Source organism: Petaurus breviceps, unplaced genomic scaffold (assembly GCF_028583685.1).
Source record: "Petaurus breviceps papuanus isolate PSGF00001 unplaced genomic scaffold, PetGlider_PUasm1.0 80, whole genome shotgun sequence".
Lineage (NCBI taxonomy): Eukaryota > Metazoa > Chordata > Mammalia > Diprotodontia > Petauridae > Petaurus > Petaurus breviceps.
Window position 1 is genome coordinate 20,389,205 of NW_027186540.1, and position 22,596 is coordinate 20,411,800.

Here is a 22,596-nt window from a genome sequence, read left to right on the forward strand (position 1 = left end):
CTGAGGGAAGAAGACAACTCAGGTGGGTTTCCATCTCCCTTTCCCTCAAGTTCAATGCCCTTTCTCTTTCTAGTCTTTGGCTCTGAGCATAGTCCAAGTTTCTCAACCTGTCATCATTTTCTGCCCCATCTACTTCCTTCAGCACTGCCTTCCCTGTCATTTGTGGCTAGTAGCTAATGTGTACCACTTCCTGTTGTGTCCACTGGATAGATAGGGGTGTTTTATTTGGGAGTGGGAAGAAAACAAAGTTCCAAGCTGAACCCTGAGTCAGAAGCTGGTAAACTTGTTTGTATTCACTAGTGTGTTAAAGGTGGGGACACTAAGAAGGAGCTCTATGTTTTAAAAAAGGTTTCCAACATTAATTCTTGAGGATTTTAACACATGTAGGGTTATGGTCTTTTGTCTTTAGGATTCAATTGTATTTGTTCTTTATCCAGAACATAACTTTTTTTTAAAGTTTTTGGTTTGCTGCAATTTAAAGAAGGCAATTTCTCTGTAATTTGATGATCCTTCTGTTTTATCTTTGTTTTGTATAATTTTCAGTATGCAAGGGAAAGATACCTATTGAGACAGTTAAGGTTCCATTTTGCTCCATCAATTCAACAATCACCACAGTAGGATTTTGTGTTCTCTATTTCAGTCAAATGTGTGATGGTAAAAATGTGATCTACTGTGGAATACTGCTTATAAAGAACTGTCCTATTCAATACTAAAATGTATGCTATTGACATATGTATAATTTCTCCTTAAAATGTTATAAAGATTGGAAAATAGGATTCTTGGTCAATGATCAAGTTTTTCTGGTTGCCCTTTTTTGGGTAATAGCACCTGAGGTTTTTCCTACCGTGTTTCCCCGATAATAAGACCTATCCCGAAAATAAGCCCTCCCCTTACTGTGTAAGGTTCCTCTAAAATAAGCCCTCCCCCGAAAATAAGCCCTATCGAGATTGCTACTGTAGTGAAGGTGATCCCCTGCGCTACACGCTACATTACAGTACTCTCTGTATGCACCGTCCCCCCCCCAGGTGAAATGCACGCTGCGCTCCGAGCTGCATCCAATCAGAGCTGCAGCAGTGAGCGCGTCATCCTGTTCTTTATTGAATAAAGGTACATTTTTTTGTTCACATTTACCTGTTTATTAAAATTGCTGTCAATGTTCATTAAAATAAGCCCTCCCCTGAAAATAAGCCCTCTGGTGTTTTTCTGTCCAAAAATTTAATAAGACAGTGTCTTATTATCGGGGAAACACGGTACAACTGTGGTGTCTTCCTCTCTACCAAATACCTTGAAAATCAATTCCTGAACATTTTCAAAAGTTTGTCACATCCAGTATGGACCACAGCAGTATATAACTGATCTAATCCATGTGCCTTTTTCATCTTTTTTCCCTCCAACACTATTACCATTTTATGAAGAAGCACATCAAGAACTCTGAAAATGGATACTGGGTCTAAATGGTGTGACTTCATTATATTTTTGACAGTTAACAGTTATAAAAACATTTACATTTTTTCCCTTCTTTTATCTGTTAGGCATGTGGCAGCCCTGCAAAATGCTTAAAAGACAATTATCACTTGTTTCTTCAAAAGATATTAACATGGAATAACCTTAACTCCTTACCATCCTTGCTTCATTCCTTTGGATGGTGCCCAGCTTATCAATGTACTTTTAAAAAATGTGGCATCTACAGTTGAATGCAATATTGTATATAATATATATATATATATCTGACAAGGGCTATTATATGGCTCCTTATCGCTCTAAATGTAGCCCAAGACTCTACTCACTTTCCTCATGATATCATACCAATGACTCATAATGAATTTTCAGTCCACTAAAATCCATAGATCTCTTTCAGATGAATTGCTTTCTGGTCATGCCTCCTCCACCTTATATTTGTTTAGTTTAATTATAAAACCCTAGTTTAAGAATTTATATTTGTAACTATATTTCATTTTATTACATCTGGCACAATGTTGCCTCTATCAAACACTTTTAAAAATAAAAACCTCTGTGATTGTGAATATGTTAACTTCAATTTATGACAGTCTACTTTTCCATATTTTCATCAAGGATAACCTCAATAATTAGGAGATATAAATCATCCAATTATCATAATTCTCTTAAAAAGCTAACACAGAAATGGAAAAGTATGCATATGAATTAGTAATTGGTTATCAGTATTTTTTCAGCTGCTGAGGCATTTTTGGTATTCATTCTACACATACATTTCAGGGATCTTTCCTCCTTTGAAATATCTTGAAAATCATTTTCCAAGACAACTTGTGTTGTCATCAATGATGAAAAGAGATCATTATAACAGTGATGGTCGATCTATTCCACTTTACTTCCTATTTGCTTTGTGGATAACTCAGCTTAGTCTGGTCTAACATCAAGATTGTCACGGGTTCTTTCCAATTCATCGCTATGTCTTGTTTCATGAAAAATCGCTGCTAAAAATCATCTCTTGTCTTCCTCTGTAATGGTCTGCAAATTAGTTTGTACTACCAAATTATAATGTCCTTGGCTACCCAGCAGAGCATATGAGTATTTATTGGCTGAAACCTGGGTAGTTCAGCTTATACAGGAACTCTCAATTCTAGTCTGAGTTTTTTTCAGGTCTTCCAACTTTTAAATTGTGAGCTGTTGTCTTTTCTGTTGTATACGGCAGTTAAAGAGATCTTTAATTTTAGTTTGTGGTCTTTAACTTAAATCTTTTCAACTTGCAATATAATATCTTTAGGCAGGGTGACAGGGAAGGGGAAAGGAAAAGAAATGTGGCTTAGGGGACAGAGCTGGCATCGGAGAGAGGAAGACTTGATTCAAATCCCTTAATCTCACAGTGTTCTAGCACTGTTTTCAGAGGTGCTGGTGTGCTGATTCATAAAGGATAATTATTCTCTACAGAGTTCCCTATACCAAATGAAATCACAGGTCTTGTGTCTCTTCCTGTTTTTTAAAATAAATTCTTAGTGATTTTTTTTTTATATAGACAGAATTTCTCCCAATACTCATTCTCTTCCCCCTCCTACCCCCAAACAATACCATAAAACAAATGTATGTTTTGCATGATTTCACATGTATAATTGATATCATATTGCATGCCTTCTCAGTGGGTGGGGGAAGAAAGTGACAGTAGGGAAATTTGGAACTCAAAATATCAAAAGAAAAGTATGTTTAAAATAAAATAAATTATTTTTTAAAATAATATTTTAAAGAAAAAAAAGGGGAGAGCAAAATCAACAAACAATACATTAAAAAGCCTAAAAATATATACAATATACCTCTATTCCTGTTTATCTGAAATCCAAATGACCAGAATTTGTATGTTTTCTATACTACTTTATGAAAGAAAGTGGCAGGTATGCTAAAAATAGGAATTTATTCTGAAAATTCATTCTCAGGGCTTATCACAGGATCAGTACATGGTGGAAAAGAATTACCCACAAGTATTCCACTTCATTCTTGAAGTTTTCCTTTTTCATTTTCTGAAAAACACTCATTGTTGTGACATAAGATACCAACCCACTCAATAGTCAGGCAACTCAGGTTTTTTTTTTTTTAATCCTGATTCTATTATGACTAGTTCAGTGATATTATCTCTTGGTAACTGGTAAATTGATAAATCACTAAGAAAAAAAGAAAAGGATGAACTCTTAACTTTGCTCTTCATTTTCCTTTTCAAAATTAGTATTATTTGGACTGGCTGGATCATCAGATGACAGGTGACAAATGTTTGGTGTTAGCTCCTAGGCATATATTTCCTACTTTAAACAAATAATCCCATCACTTAGCAGAAGCAATGAGATATATGAAGGAAGTGAGAAGAATGGGTGAGAGACAGAGGAAAAGAAGGGATTCTAATGGAGAAGGGAAAGAACAGAGTAAGAAAATGTTATTATTTAGAATTTCAATTTAAACCTATAAAAAAGGTCTTTTATATATAGGAATAAACCTTAGTAGCAATTTAACTACCAGACATCTATTTAAAAACTTTTTTTTTCTGATTTGGAACCAAAATTTCTGCTGGTCAACTATGTTAATATAGGAATTAAAATATAAAGATCTTATTTCTTCAAGAGGTTTTAATATAGGTTGATGATTCAAAATCACTAAACAGATAAAAATAAAATTTCAGATCAGGAGGCAGAAGGGAAATGAATGCAAATCAACACACAAAAAAATAGGAGAAATAAGATAAAAATTCAGAAATGATAACTCAGAATTTTTAGTGAGGCAGGAATGCTACTGGCAATTAAAAAACTATATTTAGCATTATCATATACTACATGATTTTGAGAGCAAAAAACTTAATTTTCATTCCCTGAACACCTATCATAGAAGAGACATAGCCAAGAAGCATTAAGTAGCTGCCACCATATGAATGAAATACTGCCATGAATAAAAGAATTCTTAAAAGAAGTTCATAGAGGGGCAGCTAGGAGGCGCAGTGAATAGAGTACCAGCCCTAGAGTCAGGAGGACCTGAGTTCAAATCCGACATCAGACACTTGACACACTTACTAGCTGTGTGACTTTGGGCAAGTCACTTAACCCTAACTGCCCTCCAAAAATAAAAAAAAATTTTAAAAAAGAAATTCATACTTAAATGGATAATTGAAAGTTAAGATATCTGGTGTACTGTTAGTAGGAAACAAATTTCCTGAAAATTTCAAAACCCAATAACTTACCACTACATCAGAAATTTTCCAGTCTGTGTATTTTTCATATTTTTGAAGTTGCTTTTCAAACAACTGGGCTATAGCTCGATGAACAAGTTCATATTGTTCCTATTGTGGACCAATAAAGGAATAAAGAAAATACAACATTTTTAAACAAAGAATTAATAATAATAATACTAATAATACATTTGCAAAAGAACAAAAATATACCTTTGTCTGTACTGCAGAATGCCTTTGTGTTCTCATTTCTTGTATTAAATTGAATACATTAAACTCCTCAGGTATTTTCTAAAACAAATAATTTATTGCATGAATTGTAAGAAATAATTGTACAGAAAATACAACCTAAATGTAGTTTGTGTCTTATACCTGATTTACTTATATCCCTCACCTAATGGTAGCCATTCATTCTCTTAGGCAGCGACAGTTTTCCTTACTTCCCTCCTATAGTAGCTATGCCAAGCAATCTCTAGAATTCTCCTCTTGCTGTTTCCTGTCCTATCTCTACTTATTCCTTTCTTTTACTTCTGGCAAGAGGAAAGAAGAAGGTGAATAAGGTAGGGAAAATTCCAGGCTGGTACTACCATGAGTGGTATCTTTCACTTCCTAGTTTCTCACTTCTATGGCATGGAAAAGGAGGGACACATATAAAATTGCAGAAACTCCAAGTAATCAAGTATTTTTTCACAAGTGTTGTATCATGATCACATCCACATCAAGAATCACTGTGGGAAAAACATTACTTTAGACATTAAAAAAATTCTTATTAAAGATATGTTAACATACTGTTAAAACTCTAACTTAAAACACAAAGAAAAAGGAGTGTTTTTGCTCAATCTAAATTTTATTAGCCAAAAAAATTTTAATTGCCTTTTTTTCCCCACAAAGAATTTGTTAAAAAATACTTCTGACATTTCTTATCATATATTGGACATAACTAGATGTTTGGTTTCCTTGTGAATCAAAACTTATCGCATACAACTATAGTTGTAGAAATGTGTTTACACACCTTAAATTTATCACATATAACTTTGTACTGTTGAATGATCACAAGCTATATTAACTTTCACTAATTAAATTATAATCTCTAGGAGAAAAAGACCATGTCCTATATTTCTTTTTATTTCCTGGAGTACTTATTATAATGCTTTACACATAATAATAGGGTCAAGAAATATCTCTTTCCTAAATAATGAATAACCATAAGACCTTAATTTGGCAACTATTTTTTTAAATAAACAAACGTGTTTTATTTTGATTTGCCTGAGAATGCAGCCAAGTTTCTAAATTAGAGAAGACTAGAGGAGAACAGACAGAGGAAAGGGGAAAAGAAAGAAACTAGAGGCTGTTAGGTTATGGCTACTGGTAGTATGGCAATAGTAAAGGGAAGAAGCTTATCCTTCTTTCCTTTTCCTATCTCCCTTTGTTTTTTGCTCCACTGAGTTAGAGGATAAAAACGGGTAAAACAGGTCAAATGGGTGGCATAAGGAATGGGGTTTTTCCCTTTCTCCCTTTCTCATTTGCTCAAGGAAGTTTCTTACCTCACTGAAGAATGCAAATGTTTAAAAATGCAAGCCCAATTCTGAATTCTATTTTTTTTCCTCTTATACTCATATATCAAGCAACTTTTTAAAAAAATATGCTACAAGGTTAGAGGAGGCAGGACTAAAATGTGTTTCACAGGTGACAAATTATTCAAGGCACAAAGGTTAAGGCACCCTAAGCCCAGCAGAATTCTCTATATTTTTTGGTGGAAAAAAAAAAAGTTTGGCCTGTAACCAAGCTTTTTTATTTTGGGGTTTTTGTGTTTTTTTGGTTTGTTTTTTGCTTTTTGGAAGAGGGAAGGCAGGGCAACTGGGGTTAAGTGACTTGCCCAAGGTCACACGGCTAATAAGTGTTAAGTGTCTAAGACTGGATTTGAACACAGGTCCTCCTGACTCCAGGGTCGGTGCTCTATTCATTGTGCCACCTAGCTACCCCTTTTTTTTGTTTTTTGTTTGGTTTTATTTTTTTTCAAGCTTTTTAATGTAAATACACTTAAAATTTTGAGAACCACATTGGCTTAACCAATAAAAAACCCTTTTAAGCTAAAACCTAAAATAAAAAGTGATCTAATATTAACACAGATATTTTAAGAGCTATTTAAAGTACCCACTCACTAAAGGCGATTAAGTGGCACCTTTCATCACCCTCCAAACTCCATACCCTAAGTGATTATATCAGTATGTATCATTCACAACTGTTTATATATCCAGATAGTAGAGTCATATGTGTATCTGTACCAACACATTTAAACTATTTCCTATAACCACAGGAAGTTTCAAAGTTCTTTTCTCTCCAATTCATTGATAAGAAAAGCCATGAAAAAATGTCATAATACTGATTAAAATTATCCTTACCCCAGCTTTTAGCAAATTCCATGTATAATCTATGGCACAAATGGCTCCTGTTCTTCCACAACCTGCACTATGGATATATAATTTTTAAAAATACTATTGGATACATGTTATAAAAAACAGCAAACAGAGCAATATAATGGATATTTTCACATAGAGAAGTAAAATTTTGTTAACTTATTTTAAGTATATCTACTTTTCAATTAAAATGCAATGTTCTTAATAAACATACATTATCCTAGTAATGGCATTTTTATTTTATTAACAAAGGAAATTCATACTTGTATTTCAGTAGGCCAGTGGTTTCAGTGATGTGACTATGCCTTCCACTAATAAAGTGTGACTATATATAACTCTTCTCCACTATTCTTTTATAACTTTTCTAATTAAGTGTCTATTTGATACCTGAAAGCATTCACAGATATTTTAATATTCCCTGTATAACAACATATTCCATAGGGTGCCCCTCTTTATCTTACTTCCAAGCCAGAGTCCCTCACTCTTTCTTTAAGATGGAGCCCAAGCACTATTTTCTACTTATTCTTTCCTGATTTTCTACAACTGTTAGTGCCCTCCCTCCCAAACTTGGTTTGACCCAATGTAAATTTATGTTTAACATTTACATTTAATATGATTAATATAACATTTAGACTTAATAAAATTGATGCCACATTTCAAACCATGTTTTAACACAACTTTTTAGGAAAAAAAAATTCCTTCAATGCAATGAACCTTTCTGTAAAAGAACATCACAAAAAATGAGTTAATACAAGCAATAATTATTATGCCTAAAATACAGTCACTCAAAAGTAGTAAAAAATTAAGTTTACCATGTATGGATGGCAGAAATAACCAAAACTTTATTTAAACTTTTAAGCAGAAAAAAAATCACAACAATATATTTGAAAACTATTTTATACCTGCAGTGTATACAAATAGGCACATCTTCATGTTCTTGGTACTCCCTCATAAGGCTGATCATGTCCAGAATAGAATCAAATGATGAAGGAACATCATGATCTGGCCAATTCACATAATGAAACTGATACAGTCTACGAGATTCCTTAAAGAAATTAAGAAATTTAACAATTTTGCAAGTGCTCTTTGAAATTTTAAAACATACATTTTTAGGTTTGAGGGATGTTTTTCCCCATTTTCTTAATATATATGTACATTGCTTATTAGCTATTGTTTTTAAAATGTACTATTTATTGATAAATTAGTATGTTCCTGGAACTGTGGTAGATGCTATGGGGATTAAAAGGAAAAAAAAGAAATGGTCCTTATATTTTCATCAAAACTTCTATTAAAAAAAAAAACAATCTGAAATAAAGTATAAATTACTCCTTCCTTATACTCCACTCCCAAACTCCACACTTTGGGAAAGGAGAAAGAGAAAGACATAAGAATCTTTTATATTGCAATGATAGTTACACAGAATGTGACAGCCAGAAAGGACTTTGGAGTTTAGCTCAAAATAATAACCCATGTTTTCTGAGATTCTTTTGCCAAACATGAGTGTGGGGGTCACATGCTAGGGATAGCAATGTGGAACCTTATGGAAGTCTTTCTCTAGCCTTTGATTTGCTGATAATGTCTGTTTCAAATGGGAGGATATAAGGGATAAGAGAGTAAAGAGGTGGAATGGACACAATGCTATTTTTGGAGTCAAGAAGGCCTGAGTTTGAATCCTGCACCTTTACTAACCTATGTGGAGGCCTTGGACAGTGATTTAACTTCCTATAGCCTCGGTATAATCATCTGTAAAATAGAGATATTAGTACCCACACCTCAGAGGTTTGTTATGAAGAAAAAATGAGATTATATACGTAAAGCGCTTTGAAAACTTTAAAGCATTACATAAAACTTATCTTTCTTTTTTTAATGGGACAGCCAGGATAAAGTCAGAGTGGAGAGTTAAAGATAAAAAGTACATGAAAGCAGTTTAAACTTATAGATAAGCTTAGGTGGGAATAAAAATAATACCGATCAATCTTTTTTTTTTTTTCCCCCACTTTGGAGAGAGATTCCTGGTCCTTATAGCTCATATTCGCTTCAAACAAAGAGCTACTATCACTATTACAGCTTAATAATACTATTAGAATGGGGGGGGGGGGGGCACAGAGGGAGTGTAAAGGAATCAAAAGCAGGTGGTAATAATTGTTTGAAAAAATTATACAATGCATTTTAACTATCTTTGTTACATTTTAATAGTCAGGTAGGTGGTACAAGTGAACCAGTACTAGGCATGGAATCAGGAAGACCTAATTTCAAATCCAGCCTCAGATACTAAATAGCTGGATGATCCTGGGCAAATCACTTAACCTCTGACTGCCTCAGTTTACTCATCTGAAAAACAAAAATGATAACAGTACCCACCTTCCAGGGTTGTTTTAAGGATCAAATGAAGTATCTGAAAGGTATTTAGTGTCTGACACATATGGCACCACATAAATGCTAGCCATTATTGTCACTATTATTAAAATACACACACACACACACACACACACACACACACTCTCTCTCTTATAAATAAGAAGAGTAATAAAACATATTGACCCAAGTACGAGTTCTAGAGGAAAACTAGAGGCCAAGATGAGCTAAGATCCAGAATATAAAATCTCTAGAAAACATGGGATGGAAGTTACAATTCTAACTTATAAACCAATGCTGAATGACTTTCCTAACCAGATGCTAGGGCAGAAAATTCTATCTCTAATGGATGGTTGTCATGTGATGCTAATGCTAATTATGCTAATCAGCTATTAAAAATTTTACCCCCCCTCCCAAAAAAACTAAGTTCAAGAAAAATTTTAGCCCTTGTACTAAAAGAATACCTCATCTACAAATTTTTCAAATATATGTATTCAGTTACTAAAAGGTCTCTGATTAACTGATATAACCTATTATTATTAATTTGGAAATTTAAATTCAATTGACTGGCACATCACATATCTAATAGTTGTTGATTCAAATTAAAATGTGTAAGGAATTTGAATCTACAACTTTACAATGTCACAACAATGACAATAATTAAGTCTTTAAATATTAAAATATAAAATAATTTCTTCACTAAAAGCAGCAGTGAAGCAACAGCTTAAATTTTTTTAAAAAAAAGAATGGTAATATGACATTAATGATACCCTGGTGAACTGCTAACCTTAAAACATATGGAAATATAAGTTTAAAAAAAATTTTTTTTACTATCTTTCAGCTTGCAGTATCAATAGTAAAAGTAATGACAGTCACCCATCTCAATTGAAACACAGGAAATATAATTTAAAGTACGCATAATTACTGGAATTAAACTAATCAAAACACTTTTCAGTTATTTAAAATTTCACTTTTTTTTTCTTTTTAAATGCTTTATTAACTTCTGATTTGCATCATTCATTCCTGCCAGATTTTGAGTTACAAATTTTCTCCCCGTTTTCCCCCCACCCGTCCCCTCAAAACAGCAGTCCCACAGGATATCCCCACCTCCAATCTGCTCTCTCCCATATTTTTTCCCATACGCGTTTCGACTTTTCCAGTGGATCTCTATGCCTCAGTGCCTGTATATCTCATTTCTCAATTACATGTAAGATGGTATTAATAATAGTATATATATATATATATATACATGTATACACACACACACATACACATATATATATTTGAATATTTGATTTTAAAACTTTCAATTCCATATTCATTCCCTTCCCCCCCTGCCACCCACCCCCACTGGGGAGACAAGCAGTTCAGTATAGGTTGTACATGTGCGGCTAATGCAAAACAATAACGTAGTAGATACATTGTAAAAGACTGACTATATTTCCCTCCCTCCTATCCCACCTCCCACTTGTTCTATTCTCTACTTTGATCCTGTCCCTTTTCAAAAGTGGGTGCTTCCAACTTCCCTCCCCCCCAGCCTGCCCTCCCTTCTATCATCCCCCCTCTCATCCCCTTCCCCCCCATTCTCCTGGAGGGTGAGATCCCCTATTTAGTGTGTATTTCCCTCCCTCCTCAAGCCAGATTCAATAGGAATAAGGTTGACCCATTCCCTTTTGCCTTCCTATTCTTCCCCTCTACTATAACCATTTTCCTTTGCCTCTTCTGTATGAGATAGTTTGCCCCAATCTGTCTCTCCCCATCTCCTCTCATTACATTCCTCTCACCTCTTAATTTCACCTTTTAAGTATCATCCCTTCCTGTTAAATTGGTCCCATGCCCTCTATCTATGTATACCTGTAAACATATATACACTCATTCACATATGTATTCATATGCCCGCATACCCTCATATAAAGATATATATATATATATTTCTAATCCCTTCAACTACTGAGAAAAGTTTCATAAGTTAGAATTATTGTTTTTCCATGTAGGAATGTTAATAGTTCAACTTTGATAAGTTCCTTATGATTTCTTTTCCCAGTTTACCTTCTCATGCTTCTCTTGCTTCTTGTATCTGAATGTCAAATTTTCTATTCAACTCTGGTTTTTTCAGCAAGAATGCTTGAAAGTTCTGTATTCCACTGAATGACCATATTTTCCCCTGAAACATGATACTCAGTTTTGCTGGGTAGGTGACTCTTGGTTTTAATCCCAGCTCCCTTGACCTCCGGAATATCACATTCCAAGCCCTTCGATCCCTCAGTGTAGAAGCTGCTAGATCCTGGGTTATCCTGATTGTGTTTCCACAATATTCAAGTTGTTTCTTCCTGGCTGCTTGTAATATTCTCTCCTTAATCTGGGAATTCCGGAACCTGGCTATAATATTCCTAGGAGTTTTCTTTTTGGGATCTTTTTCAGGAGGTGATCGGTGGATTCTTTCAACCTCTATTTTGCCCTCTCGTTCTAAAACATCAGGGCAGTTTTCTTTGAGAACTTCCTGGAGGATGCTTTCTAGGTTCTTTCTTTGGTCATGGCTTTCAGGTAGTCCAATAATTTTTAAATTATCTCTCCTGGATCTATTTTCCAGGTCAGTGGTTTTTCCCATGAGATATTTCACAATGCCTTCTATTCTTTCATTTGTTTGGATCTGTTTAACAGCATCTTGATTTCTCATAAAGTCATTAGCTTCCATTTGCTCCAATCTAATTCTGAAGCAATGATTCTCCTCAGTGAGCTTTTGAGATTCTTTTTCCATCTGGCAAATTCGACTTTTTAAGGCATTCTTCTCCTCATTGCCTTTTTGAGCCTCCTTTGCCATTTGAGTCAGTCTATTTTTTAAGGTATTATTTTCTTCAGTCAGGCTGTTGACTCTCATTTCATAATTTTTTTGCATTGTTCTCATTTCTCTTCCCAATTTTTCCTCCACTTCTCTTATCTGCTTCTTAAGGTCCTCTATGGCCTGTAACCAGCTCGTATTTTCCTTTGAAGCTTTTGGTGCAGGAGTTCTGACTTCACTGTTTTCCTCCTGTTCCATGTCTTGCTCCTTCTTATCCCCAAAATAGGAGTGTAATGTTGGAATCTTCTGTCTGCTTTGTTTCCTTTGCCTGCTCATTTTGCCACTCAATTATTTGACTTTTGAGCTTTTTGGCACAGTAGGACTCTGCCACCAGACAGGGGAGTTTTCGTCCCAAACGCTGGGGTTTTCTCAGCTGCCGGAGTTATTAGATGGGTGCCCTCTCTGAGGTCTCCACACGCTCTGGCAAGCTGGACACACACCCCAGGACCTCCACCCTAGACTGCAATCCAGATCCAACCAGGTTAAAGCAAGAGCGATTACCCCTCACACTGGTGCTTGGTCCCCGTACACTCTGCAGGCCAGGAGCTGACACAGCCATGTGGCACTGGCAGGCTGTGCTGGCGTCTCAGCGGTTTCTCGCCCCGGGGGTAAAAGCCACACACTCCCACTTACTGGGTCCCAAAGTCCAGACTGCACTGGCCTCTCACCTTGTCCTTGGCATCTATGTATTGATAAATCTGGAAAAGGCCACAGCTGTTGCTGATCTGGAGTCCCTCTGGCTGGCGGCTGGTCAGGCCTGCCCTGGGGCTAAAGCCTCAGCGTGGGGCTGGGCTCAGCTCCGCTGCGCTGGATTCCTGCTGGCCTGCCGGGGTGTCCTCAGCGGGAGGTTAGCTTCTCTGTGTCATTTTGTGGGTTCTGCAGCTCCAAAGTTTGTTTAGAGTCCCCTTTTTACATGGATTGGGGAGGGTGGAAGCCGGAGCCGCAGGAAGGTCGTACTTCTACCTAAAATTTCACTTTCTGATTAAAAATAAATTCTACTATTTGAGTGGTCAAGAAAATACTATAGGCTTGAAAGTCAGTGCATTTTGTCTTGGGTTTTTTTTGTTTACTTTGTTTATTTTTAGTTTTCAACATTCATTCCACAAGATTTTGAGTTACAAATTTTCTCCCTGTCTTTCCCCTACCCCCACCCCAAAATAGTGATTCTACTGAATACCCACACTTCCCCCAATCTGCCCTCTCATATCCTCCCCCATACTCCCTCTGACTTTCTAATAGGGCAAGATGGATTTCTATAGCCCAATGCCTGTATATTCCAGTTGCCTGTAAAAAAAAATAACATTTTTTTTTTTTTTTTTTTTTTAGCTGGTTATATCACATTTATTTTTTTAACTTGTGAAAGGATATTTGGTAACTATAGGATGCTTCCATTGAAAATTCCCCCAGTACATTTTATTTTTTTTGTATGTTTTTTTTATTTTTTTTCTTATGTATTTAAACATTTGATTTTAAAACTTTGAATTCCAGATTCATTCCCTTCCTCCCTTATCACCCACCCTTACTGGGAAGATAAGCAGTTCAGTATAGGTTGTACATGTGTGGCTAATGCAAAACAATAACATAGCAGATATATTGTAAAAGACTGACTATATTTCCCTCCCTCCTATCCCACATCCCACTTGTTCTATTCTCTACTTCGATCCTGTCCCTTTTCAAAAGTGGGTGCTTCCAACTTCCCTCCCCCCCAGCCTGCCCTCCCTTCCATCATCTCCCCTCTCAACCTCTCCCCCCCCATTCTCCTGGAGGGTGAGATCCCCTATTTAGTGTGTATTTCCCTCCCTCCTCAAGCCAGATTCAATAGGAATAAGGTTGACCCATTCCCTTTTGCCTTCCTATTCTTCCCCTCCATTGTGACCATTTTCCCTTGCCTCTTCTGTATGAGATAGTTGCCCCACTCTGTCTCTCCCCATCTCCTCTCATTATATCCCTCTCACCTCTTAATTTCACCTTTTAAGTATCATCCCTTCCTGTTAAATTGGTCCCATGCTCTCTATCTATGTATACCTGTAAACATATATACACACATTCACACATGTATTCATATGCCTGCATATCCTCATATAAAGACATATATATATATAATATATATTTCTAATCCCTTCAACTACTGAGAAAAGTTTCATAAGTTACAATTATTGTTTTTCCATGTAGGAATGTTAATAGTTCAACTTTGACCAAGTGGCTCAGCAAGCAAGAGCACCGGCCTCAGTGCCGGGATGACCCGGATCAAATCCGGGCCCAGACACCCAGCACCACACCCAGAAACAACAACCGGCCGTGCAACCCCGAGCAAGCCACTCAACCCCAATTGCTTAAAAAAAAAAAATAGTTCAACTTTGATAAGTTCCTTATGATTTCTTTTCCCTGTTTACCTTCTCATGCTTCTCTTGCTTCTTGTATCTGAATGTCAAATTTTCTATTCAGCTCTGGTTTTTTCAGCAAGAATGCTTGAAAGTCCTGTATTCCACTGAATGACCATATTTTCCTCTGAAACAGGATACTCAGTTTTGCTGGGTAGGTGACTCTTGGTTTTAATCCCAGCTCCCTTGACCTCCGGAATATCACATTCCAGGCCCTTCGATCCCTCAGTGTAGAAGCTGCCAGATCCTGGGTTATCCTGATTGTGTTTCCACAATATTCAAATTGTTTCTTCCTGGCTGCTTGTAATATTCTCTCCTTAATCTGGGAATTCTGGAACCTGGCTATAATATTCCTAGGAGTTTTCTTTTTGGGATCTTTTTCAGCAGGTGATCGGTGGATTCTTTCAACCTCTATTTTGCCCTCTCGTTCTAAAACATCAGGGCAGTTTTCTTTGAGAACTTCCTGGAGGATGCTTTCCAGGCTCTTACTTTGGTCATGGCTCTCAAGCAGTCCAATAATTTTTAAATTATCTCTCCTGGATCTATTTTCCAGGTCAGTGGTTTTTCCCATGAGATATTTCACATTGCCTTCTAGTCTTTCATTTGTTTGGATCTGTTTAACAGCATCTTGATTTCTCATAAAGTCATTAGCTTCCATTTGCTCCAATCTAATTCTGAAGCAATGATTCTCCTCAGTGAGCTTTTGAGATTCTTTTTCCATCTGGCAAATTCGACTTTTTAAGGCATTCTTCTCCTCATTGCCTTTCTGAGCCTCCTTTGCCATTTGAGTCAGTCTGTTTTTAAGGTATTATTTTCTTCAGTCAGGCTGTTGACTCTCATTTCATAATTTTCTTGCATTGTTCTCATTTCTCTTCCCAATTTTTCCTCCACTTCTCTTATCTGCTTCTTAAGGTCCTCTATGGCCTGTAACCAGCTTGTATTTTCCTTTGAAGCTTTTGGTGCAGGAGTTCTGACTTCACTGATTTCCTCCTGTTCCATGTCTTGCTCTTTCTTATCCCCAAAATAGGAGTGTAATGTTGGAATCTTCTGTCTGCTTTGTTTCCTTTGCCTGCTCATTTTGCCACTCAATGATTTGACTTTTGGGCTTTTTGGCACAGTAGGACTCTGCCACCAGACAGGGGAGTTTTCGTCCCAAACGCTGGGGTTTTCTCAGCTGCCGGAGTTATTAGATGGGTGCCCTCTCTGAGGTCTCCACACGCTCTGGCAAGCTGGACACACACCCCAGGACCTCCACCCTAGACTGCAATCCAGATCCAAGCAGGTTAAAGCAAGAGCGATGACCCCTCAGACTGGTGCTTGGTCCCCCTACACTCTGCAGGCCAGGAGCTGAAGCTGCCACGTGGCACTGGCACAGCGCGCTGCCGGCGTCTCAGAGGTTTCTCGCCCCGGGGGTAAAAGCCAAGCACTCCCACTTACTGGGTCCCAAAGTCCAGAATGCACTGGCCTCTCACCTTGTCCTTCGCATCTATGTGTTGATAAATCTGGAAATGGCCACAACTGCTGCTGATCTGGAGTCCCTCTGGCTGGTGGCTGGTCAGGCCCGCCCTGGGGCTAAAGCCTCAGCGTGGGGCTGGGCTAGGCTCCCAGAGCGCTGTGCTGGCCGATTCCTGCCGGCCTGCCGGGCTGTTCTCAGAGGGAGGTTAGCTTCTCTGTGTCATTTTGTGGGTTCTGCAGCTCCAAAGTTTGTTTAGAGTCCCCTTTTTACATGGATTGGGGAGGGTGGAAGCCGGAGCTGCGGGAGGGTCGTGCTTCTACCCCCCCAGTACATTTTAAAATGGTGATAACATTTTTTTTTTACATTTGATTTTAAAACGTCGATTTCTAGATTCTTTCACTTTTTCCCGTGTCACCCACCCCTACTGGGAGGAAAGGTGATTCAAAATAGGTTATACATGTGTAGTTATGCAAAACATTCCCACAGTAGATATATTGTGAAAGAATAATATATTTCCCTCCATCCTATCCCTCCATCCCATAGTTAGAAGTGCTTCTAACTATCCTCTCCCCCAATCTGCCCTCCCTTCTACCATCCCCCCTCTTTTCGCCTTCCCCCCTACTTTCCTGTAGGATAAGAAACCCAAATGAGCATGTATGTTATTCCCTCCTTAAACCAAAGTCAATGAGAGTAAGGTTGTCCCATTCCCTTTCACCTCCCTGCTCTTCCCCTCCATTGTAACAGTTTTCTCTTGCTTCTTTTATATGAGGTAATTAACCCTATTATATCTCTTCCTATCTCCTCTCATTACATTCCTCTCTCAACTCTTAATTTTATTTTTTAAGATATCATCCCTTCCTATTCAACTGATTCTGTGCACATTCTGTGCACATTCACATACACATATATACACATACTCACATATGTACTTATATGCACATATACCCTCCTATATAAACACATGTGTATACATATATAAACATATATATTGCCATCAACTATCCTCATACTCAGAAAAGTCCGAGTTACAACTATAATTTTTCCATGTAGAAATGTAAATAATTCAATTTCAGTTAAGTTTCTTATGATTTCTTTTCCCTGTTCACCTTCTCATGTTTCTCTTGCTTCTTGTATTAGAAAGTCAAAATTTCTATTCAACTCTGGTTTTTTCATCAAGAATGCTTGAAAGTCCTCTATTTCATTGAATGACCATATTTTCCCCTGAAACATTATACTCAGTTTTACTGGGTAGCTGATTCTTGGTTTTAATCCTACCTCCTTTGACCTCAGGAATATCGTATTCCAAGCCCTCCAATTCCTTAATGTAGAACCTGTTAGATCTTGTGTTATCCTGACTGTGTTTCCACAATACTCAAATTGCTTCTTCCTGGCTGCTTGTAATATTTTCTCCTTGACCTGGGACCTCTGGAGTTTGGCAATGATATTCCTAGGAGTTTTCTTTTTGGGATTTTTTTCAAGAGGTAGATTCTTTCAACCTCCATTTTGCCTTCTGGTTCTAAAATATCAGGGCAATTTTCCTTGAGAATTTCTTGAAGGATGATTTCTAGGTTCTTTTTTTTTGATCATGGTTTTCAGGTAGCCCAATAATTTTTAAATTATCTCTCCTGGATCTATTTTCCAGGTCAGTGATTTTTCCAGTGAGATATTTCACATTGCCTTCTATTTTTTTTCATTTGTTTCGATCTGTTTTAATAGTATCTTGGTTTCTCATAAAGTCATTAGTTTCCATTTGCTCCAATCTAATTTTGAAGGAATTATTCTCTTCATTGAGTTTTTGAAATTCCTTCTCCATCTGGCAAATTTGGCTTTTTAAGGGATTCTTCTCCTCATTCGCTTTTTGGGCCTCTTTTGCCATTTGAGTTAGTCTATTTTTTAAGGTGTTATTTTCTTGAGTCAGGTTGTTGACTCTCTTTTCATGATTTTCTTGCATCTTTCTCATTTCTCTTACCAGTTTTTCCTCCACTTCTCTTATCTCATTTTCAAAATCCTCCTTGAGCTCCTCCATGGCCTGTAACCAATTCATATTTTTCTTGGAAGCTTTTGGTGCAGGAGTTTTGACTTCGTTGTCTTCCTCCTGTTCTATGCTTTGATCCTTTTTGTCCCCAAAAAAGGAATCTAAGGTTTGATGGCTCTGCTTGCCTTGCTTGCTCATGTTGCCAGCCAAGTACTTGACTTTTGAACTCTTTGCCATGTAGAACTCTGCTTCCGGAGAGAAGAGCTTTGTCCCAAATTGCTGGGGTTTTCACAAATGTTGTCAGAGGTCTGAGGAGGGCGCCCTCTCTTCAGATACCACACTGGCAAACTAGCGTTTCTCTCCCCAGGACCACCACCTAAGAAAGCGACCCAGATCCAAGCAGATCAAAGCAAGAGCGATTACCCTCAGAATGGTCGCTTGCTTCATCCCATGTGATCTACAGGCCAGGAGCTTCTGAGGCAGACTCTCTGCCTCTGCCACCTCTTGCCCCAGGGGCCAGACCACACCCTTTATTTCCAACAGAGTTTCAATTGACCTTTTACTTTCTTTTTGGTGTTTATGGGTTGAAAAGTATGGAAACTGCCACAGTTGCTGGTGATCTACTCTCCCAAAGTCTGCTCTAGCTGCTGCTGGTTGGGGCCACCCTGAGGCTAAAACCATGGGCTCACAGCAGGGCTGGGCTTAGCTCCCAGCATGCTGTGATGAACCCTTCCTGTCAGCCTTCCAGGCTGCCTTCAGCAGGAGATTTGTTTCTCTCTGTCGCTTTGTGGGTTCTGTAGCTCTAAAATTTGCTTAGAGTCATATTTTGTAGGTATTTGAGGTGGTTGTGGGGGGAGGTCATAGAATTTCCTGCTTCTACTCTGCCATCTTGGTTCCACCCCCAAAGGTCAGTGTATTTTATAAATAAATCTTAAGCAGAGGATATTTTGCCTTAACTTTTTTAGAGGAAGCAAACAAAAAAAATCTCAACCAATACTCATAATAGGAAAAAAATTATTTTATTTAGAAAACTATGAACATTCCTCTCTCTGCTCTATTCCTGACTCTCTGGACTTCTTTCTCTACCATGACCCAGCATCTTCTTATTGTGGAAGGTCAATCCAACCCTGGAGCCCTTTGTTCTGATTAGGCAGTTCTTTCTTGAACCTCCATTTAAAAGAAATCCCCCAGTCTAGCTACATTTATTCATTCATCCCTCTCAGGACTTCCTTCTCCACCATGTCCCCATGTAGGTACCCTTTTTATCTATGAAACTTCCTTTTTAGTACTGTCTTCCCCCAAGTAACAGTAAGCTCAGGAACTGAATTTGCTTATAGTTCCAGCACAGAGCACACTATCTGGCATACACTGTTTAAACAAATTATTGCTGTTATTATGCATTATGTAAAATGTAGCTACATAATTTTAAATAATTTACACACATGACTGCTAACTAGAAAGTTACCCAAATATATTTAAGACATAAAGGTTTTATTAAAGTCAAGTTTTAGAAATTTTTTAGTCAATGATTTTTCCAATTTTTAACATAACTATAAAAATTCTTAAATGATCTAAGAATGCTGAAGGTGCGCATACACATGCATATGCATGCATGCGCGCGCACACACACACACACACCCATTAGGGGGTACACTCTAAGCTTAAAGTACTTACGTTTTGAAATTCAAGTAACAACGTTCTAATATAGTAGTCTGTCCTAGCTTGTTCAGCTTCCTAAATGAAAGGAAACACCTGTGAGGTACTATAACCACTGAATTACATAGATGTAAAAGAATAGGAAGATGGGAAGAGGAAAGGGAAGGATATTACTTGACAGTATGACATTCAGATCATACAGAATTATTCTAAATAGTCCATTAGTAGTTTTGACTAGAATTCTCTCTATGGACGGAGTTTGAAGTACCTAAAGGAACAATTACCACCAATGTCCAACAAAGTAGAAACTAAAGTAAAGAAAACCCAGCCCTCTAAAACTTTACTTGAGTATGCCATTTGTTCTACTACCACCCCAAAATTTATAAGGGGTTCCTTTTTACACCTTTAAAGCAAGACAAAAGGTTGGAAAAGAAATCTCTAAATTTCACATAAGAAGATATCACCTTCCTTCAGTTAAATTATATCCACAATGCACATTTTTCTAGAACCTCATTTAATCAGCATCCATTTTCCTTTTCATTCCTATATGCTCTGAAATTCAAACAATTCTTTTCTTGTGTTATAGTAAATAATGCTAAGATGCCTTGTTTTCAGTTAATAAGATTCACGTATCAGTTCATTATCATCAAAATGCATTAGAAAGTGTATCAGAAAAGGGATTCCAAATGTTTCTTGATTTTGAAAGCACTACATAAAATTGTAATTTTTTTTATCATTATAATAGGAATATATTTACCACTAACTTGTAACTTATTACCTGTGACACTGTGGCAAAAATTACTCTGACCTCTCTAGGCCTCAGTATCCTCATCTGTAAAATGAGGGGGTTAGACTAAATGACCTTAAAAATCCTTTTCAGTTCTAAACCTAGGATCCTATGTGAAAACAGTTGGCTTTATATATGAGTATTTGGTTTACTGTATACAAGTGTACTTTACACCACGCACGTATTAAAGCAGCATGACAAAACCTAAAGCAAGTTAAAAAAACTGCAAACAACCTGAGGGGTACAAGTGCTCAATAACTCACATCACTGATTCTGTTAATGAAGACTGCTGTTCCATTAATGAAAGCAGGCCTCAGAGTCAGGGAGACCCAGACTAAAGTCTCACCTCTGTAACATACTGGTTGTATAATCGTGGGAAAAACCACTTAACCCCTCAGTGCCCTGGGCAGTTCTCCGAGATTATAAACTACAGAGCATCTACTTAAGTGCATCAGTGCAAGACATTTTCTCACTAGAAGTTCCCTATACTAGTGGCATCACAAGACTTAACCACAAAGGGAAGAACAGTTAGTTAATGTGGATACTTACACAAGAAATCTGAAATGGTGCAAACGTTAGAGAATCTTCCCCATACAAAGGCCAGTAACGTTCACATTTTTTCTGTTGGCCAAAGAAAATTATTCAAAATAAGTTACTTACAAGTAAAGTTCTTCTTAAATATCTAACTTCTCTTGGTAACAGCCAGCTTACTACTCATAAAAGTATAAACACCACAATTTCCAACTTTTTACTCAGCTTCCAGTCCTCATTCAAATGTTTCAGTATGATTAAGACTATTATTATCTACATGATCCCAAGATCTGGAGCCAGCTGGTCCTATTCTATTATACAGAGTAGGACTGGTTATAAGTTTCAATTCATTAACTTAAAGCAGATCAGGATATATGGACACTCATGCTTTCTCTGTTTTATCTTTTATCCACAGCCTTCCAAGATAATTAATCATATTATATAATGTTTTAAGATTTGTAAAGAGGTTTCTTCCCAACAGCTCTATGAAATAGTAGCACAAGTATTACTGTCCTCATTTATATAGGTAAGAGCTGTGAAGTTCTGTTAAAAGGCTTACCCAATGATTTTACACAGGCAGGAAAAGTCTAAGGTAGGTTGCACAGTAAATTACCGTAATTCTAGTACTCAACATTTAACATACTCCTCAAATAAAGGCCATATCCTCCACTCTCCTGAAATATATTCCTCACACTTATGATTCTCTTCAGTAGTTTGATCAATAAGAAAAGAAGAAAGGAACAGTAGGAATAAGAAGGGGTAGGGATGTCTGTAAGAAAACTGCTTTATTTTTTTTCCTCTTATATCCTAGATTAGGACAGCCTAATATTTCTTTTATTACTGATCCCAAACATTCTCTACTTTCCAACTTTATGAAATCCATTTGATATTCAAAACACATTCCCAAATGGGCCAAAATGCTTTAACTCATTTCCAACTAATTATTTTTTTTTTTAAACAGGCAGGTGACAGTTTTGAAAACAGTCACCAGAGGCAACTAGGTGGCACAGTGGAAAAGAGTACTGGCCCTAGTGTGAGAAGGACCCAACTTCAAATCAAGCCTCAACTTACTAGCTGTGTGATCCTAAGCAAGTGACTTATCCCGGATTGCCTCCAAAAAAAACAAACAGAAAAAAAAAAAAAGGAAAAGAAAATCCTTACCCAGCCAGAACTAAAAAGATTGTTCATTAACATGTCATTTCCCTAGGCTGACTCAACATCTCCTACTGAGTTAACTCAGTGCCTGGCAGATAGTAGGAGCTATGAAAATGTTTATTCCCTTTCTTTCCCCTTGTCCAGGTTATTTGTGGTGCTCTCTACTTTTCTGATTTAAAAAAAAAAAGGCAGCAAGTTGTAATCAATAAGCGAGAGAGACTTAGGTTCAAGCTCCAATTTAACCAAATCCTGGAAAAATTCTAGGACATACAAAAAGGGATGGCTAATGAACATCAAGACAATGAAATGGCAACCACAAAAATTTGGCATGGAATCCCAAGAATAAGTTCTATCGAGCTAACCACA

General features: G+C 37.1%; 1 protein-coding gene across 3 annotated transcripts in view; it reads right to left on the bottom strand.

The window, feature by feature from the left end:
* The window catches only part of LOC138176038 (tyrosine-protein phosphatase non-receptor type 12-like), a 140,265-nt gene that overhangs the window by 48,519 nt on the left and 69,150 nt on the right, over positions 1-22,596 (bottom strand). For all 3 annotated transcript variants that reach the window (XR_011172149.1, XM_069106777.1, XM_069106775.1), the window contains 6 exons: positions 21,094-21,165; positions 19,776-19,835; positions 7,998-8,140; positions 7,081-7,147; positions 4,892-4,969; positions 4,691-4,789 (listed from right to left, as the gene is read on the bottom strand). Coding sequence is in view for 2 of the 3 variants with exons in the window: in XM_069106777.1 (XP_068962878.1) it covers positions 4,691-4,789; positions 4,892-4,969; positions 7,081-7,147; positions 7,998-8,140; positions 19,776-19,835; positions 21,094-21,165 (519 nt within the window). In the remaining variant the exon portion in view is untranslated. The remainder of the gene's footprint in view (positions 1-4,690; positions 4,790-4,891; positions 4,970-7,080; positions 7,148-7,997; positions 8,141-19,775; positions 19,836-21,093; positions 21,166-22,596) is intronic.